The sequence below is a fragment of the Miscanthus floridulus genome, chromosome 8 (assembly GCF_019320115.1).
Source record: "Miscanthus floridulus cultivar M001 chromosome 8, ASM1932011v1, whole genome shotgun sequence".
Taxonomy (NCBI): domain Eukaryota; kingdom Viridiplantae; phylum Streptophyta; class Magnoliopsida; order Poales; family Poaceae; genus Miscanthus; species Miscanthus floridulus.
Window position 1 is genome coordinate 4004522 of NC_089587.1, and position 4702 is coordinate 4009223.

At 55.8% G+C, this 4702-nt stretch overlaps 1 protein-coding gene across 1 annotated transcript; it reads right to left on the reverse strand.

Annotated features, from left to right (window-relative positions):
• Nucleotides 1–227: 227 nt before the first annotated feature.
• Nucleotides 228–3057, reverse strand: LOC136470922 (probable metal-nicotianamine transporter YSL8). The gene is made up of 3 exons (XM_066468650.1): nucleotides 2369–3057; nucleotides 1509–2281; nucleotides 228–1373 (listed from the first exon to the last, which is right to left on the reverse strand). The coding sequence occupies exons 1-3, from the start codon at nucleotides 2703–2705 to the stop codon at nucleotides 429–431; spliced, it is 2055 nt and encodes a 684-aa protein (XP_066324747.1). The 5' UTR covers nucleotides 2706–3057; the 3' UTR covers nucleotides 228–428.
• Between the last annotated feature and the right edge of the window lie 1645 nt (nucleotides 3058–4702).

A 4702-nucleotide genomic window follows, 5' to 3' on the forward strand; every position in this document is an offset into this window, starting at 1 on the left:
GATCGTCCTCGCTGATGAGCATGCCCCGGCGAACAGCTCTAGAATTGAGTCTGCAAGCATGGTATTATATTATAGAGGGCAGAGGCTGGGTACCCTCAGACCTCGGTCTTTATTTTGGAAGCTTAAATAGAACAGAAATAGGAGACCAGATTCTAGTCTGGCTGGTGACGTCCCTCACTTCCAGGGAGAGCACCACCTGGGGCTCGAAAGCATGGTATTCACCACCTTCTACAATTAAGTCGACGAACAAGAGAAAAAATGAAGCAGAACGTACGTACATTACATGCTGTCTGAAACGACCCTACGTACAGCAGGTGCAAGAAATGCATTAAAGGCTAAGTGATGAACAAGAAAATCTATGAGAAATGAGCAACAGTGAAAGCATGCAAGCAAAGGAAGAAGAAGTGAAGAAACAGGAGGAATGAAGGCTATGTGGCGGCTGGGTTTTTCAGCGTCCAAAGGAACTCCTCGACCTGGTAGTTTGTGTCGGCGGAGAAGACCCTGAGGCACATGGGCGGGTTGATGTTGAGCAGCGACAGGATGGACGACGGCAGCGACCAGATCCCGTCGCCGCAGATGAGCCCCGACGCGACGGCGGGCGCGAACATGTGCGCCCTCACCCGGTCCGACTTGCTCCACAGGTACAGCACGATGCTCCCCACGCACATGTCGATGGTGAAGAACGACCCGAGGAAGAAGGGCACCGCCATGCCCAGGGCACTCGGGATGTAGTCCTGCACCCACCACCGCCGCGCCTTGGCCACCTCCTTGAGCGCGCAGATGGCGACGGCGAGGAGGAAGAAGGCGAGGCAGAAGCGGAGGCAGTACTTGGGCAGCTGGTTCCACCCGTTCACGCCCAGCAGCGCGATGCCCCGGTAGATCTTGGCGTACGGCGCCGGGTACCCTTCTTCCAGCCCGACGTCGTACGCCTTGTAGAAGATCCAGAACACGACGGGGCTGATGACGCAGCCGAGCCCGGTGCCCATGACCTGGCTCACGAACATGGACCGCGGCGAGGTCAGCGTCAGGTACCCCGTCTTGAAGTCCTGGATGAGGTCGGAGGCGGTGGAGACGATGCCCATCATCAGCCCGCACGCCGCGAGCCCCGCCACCACGCCGCCGTCTTCCGCGCCCACGCTGGCGCCGAAGATGAAGATGGCTAGCTTGCCGTAGCTGCTGGAGAGGGACCAGTCCGTGAGCCCCGTCCCGTAGGCGTTGCAGAAGGCGAAGACCGGCGCCACCACGTATGCCCACACCACGTGCTTCGGCTGCAGCTGCCGGAAGATGTGTGGGATCGCCACCACCGAGATCGCTGCCAGAAGCACGTACGCCCCCGCGGCGATGGACGTCGGGATCTGGTCCTTGAGGAACACCTGCCATATCGAACGAGCAGGTCAACCAGTCAGGCACTGCGCAATCACCGTGCATGCATTGTCATTTGCCAATGCCGCGCCTGCGCGCGCCGCCTGATGAGTGCCCATGACCAACAAACAACATGACCGACCGACCTGCGTGCGGCGGCGGTCGTCGAAGCTGAGCGCCTGGCGCTCGGTGACGTCGACGCCGGCGAATGGCTTGGCGGCGGCCTCTGCAGGCCTGGTGCGCTTGAGGTACATGTCGTAGGAGGTGCGGACGAGGATAGCGAGGAAATTGAACAGCCCATCGCCGATGATCATGGCGATGGAGATGAAGATCTGGTACCCATTCAGCCCATGGAGGCTACTCCTCGGCAGCTCGGCGTCGTACCAGAGCCCGCGCTTGCTCTCAATGTACGGCCACATGAGGCCCCACGACACGACGGATCCGAGCAGCAGCGAGAAGTTGATGATGTAAGGGCAGATCATGCCGACGCCGACGTAGGTCGCCGAGAAATCGAAGAAGAAGCGGCGGCGGTAGGCCTCCATGCCGAAGGTCGGGAAGGAGCTGAACCCGCACCCGGGCCCCGCCGAGTAGAACCACTGGAAGAGCGACCAGAGGAAGCTCCCCGCGAAGGACTTGAAGAGGATGGACACCTGCTGCTTCGCCTGGATGGCGCCCTGCGGCGTGTGGAAGCTGTTGATGAGGTGCGCGGTCGCCGACCCGCTCGGGTACGTCAGCTTGTAGCTGATGATCATGATCTTGCGGAGCGGGACGATGGAGAAGAGGCCGACGAAGCTGACGAGGAAGAGGAAGGCGATGATCCGACCGAGGGAAGGCTCCTCGACGTTGATGCTCGTCTTGGCCTCGTCGAACCCCTCGGCGATCTTCTTGCTCATGCCGAGGATGTAGGTGCCGAACCCACCTAATTGGAAAGAAGATTGGATGGATGGATTGATTTGAAAATTGATGCAATTGAAATTGAAACCAATGCAACCAAAACCTCACCCACCGGAGAAGGCGATGCTGGAGCAGGAGATGACGCAGGTCTGCACCACCGTGTTCTCCTGCCGGGTGAAGGGTTTCGGGAACACGCCGCAGCGCTCCAGCGCGGACGTCCACGTCTTCATGAGGAAGAAGGCGAGGAGCCCCGCCGACATGTTGAGCGACGGCACGATCCCGGAGGTGAGGTTGAGTTTCATCACGATGAAGCTCAGGAACAGGCCCAGCGCCGAGCTCACCACCACGGAACGCACCGTGATCTGCTCCGACCACGCCGGCAGTCGCTCCCCCTCGAACGCCTTCTCCGTCGACAGCGCCTCACGCGCCGCCGCCTCCGACCCCTCCATTATTAATTACCGATCGGTCTCCTTCGTATAGTCGTAGCGCTAGCCGCTGCTACGACGTCGACAATGGTGGCGGCCGGTGGCGGGCAATGCAACGGATCGATGGATCGATCGATTCCCCAGCTAGCTGGCCGGTGCCTTGGACGATGACACGCGTACACCACCGGCCGGACGGACGGGACGATCGAGTGGAAGAGAATGCATGCAAATTAAAGGAGCGCTAGCTAGATAGGTGGTGATTTCAACTAGTGGCCATAAAGAAATGCGCTCTCCTTTTTCATTCCCTAGCTAGCTGGTAACAAAGTAGGAGTACATAAACAATTGTTGGGATGATAATTGATGAAAAAAATGATCACTTAATCAGCAAAATGAATAAAGTGAAAATCTTACCTGTTTCTATTTATATGAAAGAAAAGGTTGAAAATAATCTTATTTTTACAGGCTAATTATCGGGAACAGTAGCGATACTCCAGGCTCTGCAGCTCCCTCTTCTTACTCCATCTGGATTGTTTTTCTTTTATTTTTTTTTATCAAGAGTTTCCTGTGGTCAGTATTTTCTTCCGTGGGCGCGAGTAAACGGGTGGTCGTCATGCAATCTCGTGCACGTACTGCATATAATGTGGTGGTGACGTTTTACTAATTTTGGCACTGCCAGTGGGGATGGGGGTGCGGCGCGCGCGCGGACGATGCAGATGCTAGCGTGGACTTCCACGTCAGCACGCGGGTCTCACCTCACCACCATCCGTTTTGACCCGTGTTCGCAGGTTTACGTCGTCATTAATTACGTGCCTGCCGCCGCCGCTCCGTACGTCCGGCATCTCCACCCGTCACGACGTCAGTTGGCTGGTTCGTTTCGTTGCTGGTTCGTGAAGAAGTACTGTTGGCTGGTCTGTGTGAGAGAAAAATACTATTCTGGCTAGAAATTTACGATCGTTTACGATAAGCCACAGCCAAACGAACAAGCTGTATACGAGACACAAGAAAGCGATATATGGTGTAGCTGCGGCCTGGCGACGCCACCGGCCGTCTGCCAGAGCTCAATGCGCTCCATATATATAGATGCATGTAACTGTATGTATGTACACGCATCTCACCACGTTCAGTTCAGACCGAGATATTTTTCATTTGCTTAATGAAATAAACTTCCCTTTATCCAAAAAAAAAAAATTATAAGGTGATTCAAAGGTGTGAGGTTCTTGATTCCTTACTTAGATCGAAGAATGATCTGACCGACGACGCTGGTGGGAGAGGCGGTGGAGGACGAAGCTGCCGTACATGTCATCCTCCAGCGCCTATATAACAAGGGGCAAGCAGGCATAAGTTGAGACGATGATAAGGGATTCAACTCTGTTACAGCTGGCTGATTCCATCAAGCAGATGATAACGGTCTTCCTCTTGCTGATCTGCTGCTGCTACCTCGCGCCGTCATCTCTCGTGTCCTATGTTGCTGCAGGTTGGCCGTCTATCCTCTACTCTATGCATGCATGCATGCATGAATATCGATCCGATCCGTTTTTGCGTACTGAATCTGTTGTGCTTTATTTGATTATATATATTGATTTGTCGTAGCACCAACGACGGCGGCGGCGGCCATGAACGACAGCTCATCATCGCTCCCTCCTCTGGCCTCGGTGACCCCCTCCATCTCCACCAACGACCTAGACAGCAGCAGCAGCAGCACGTCGCCTACCACCGGACCTCCGACACCGGAGTGGCTTCTTCTTCCTGATGACACCAACAATGCTCCGACGACGACACCCAAGTGGCTCATCGCTCTCCTATCTGCCCTGGCAACCATGCTGGGTGGTTTCGTCACCTACAAGATATGCAAGGCAATATGCGAATGCCGCAACAACAACCAGTTCTGCAGCAACAACGAGTGCTGCCTATGCTGTCTTTAATTAGTTCATTTACACGAAGCGCCGTCGATCGTGTGATGGAGTCTCCCGGTGAGACGTCGCGCGCGGCTGCTCCGTGCTTGCAGCTGCCTAGTGCCCGCT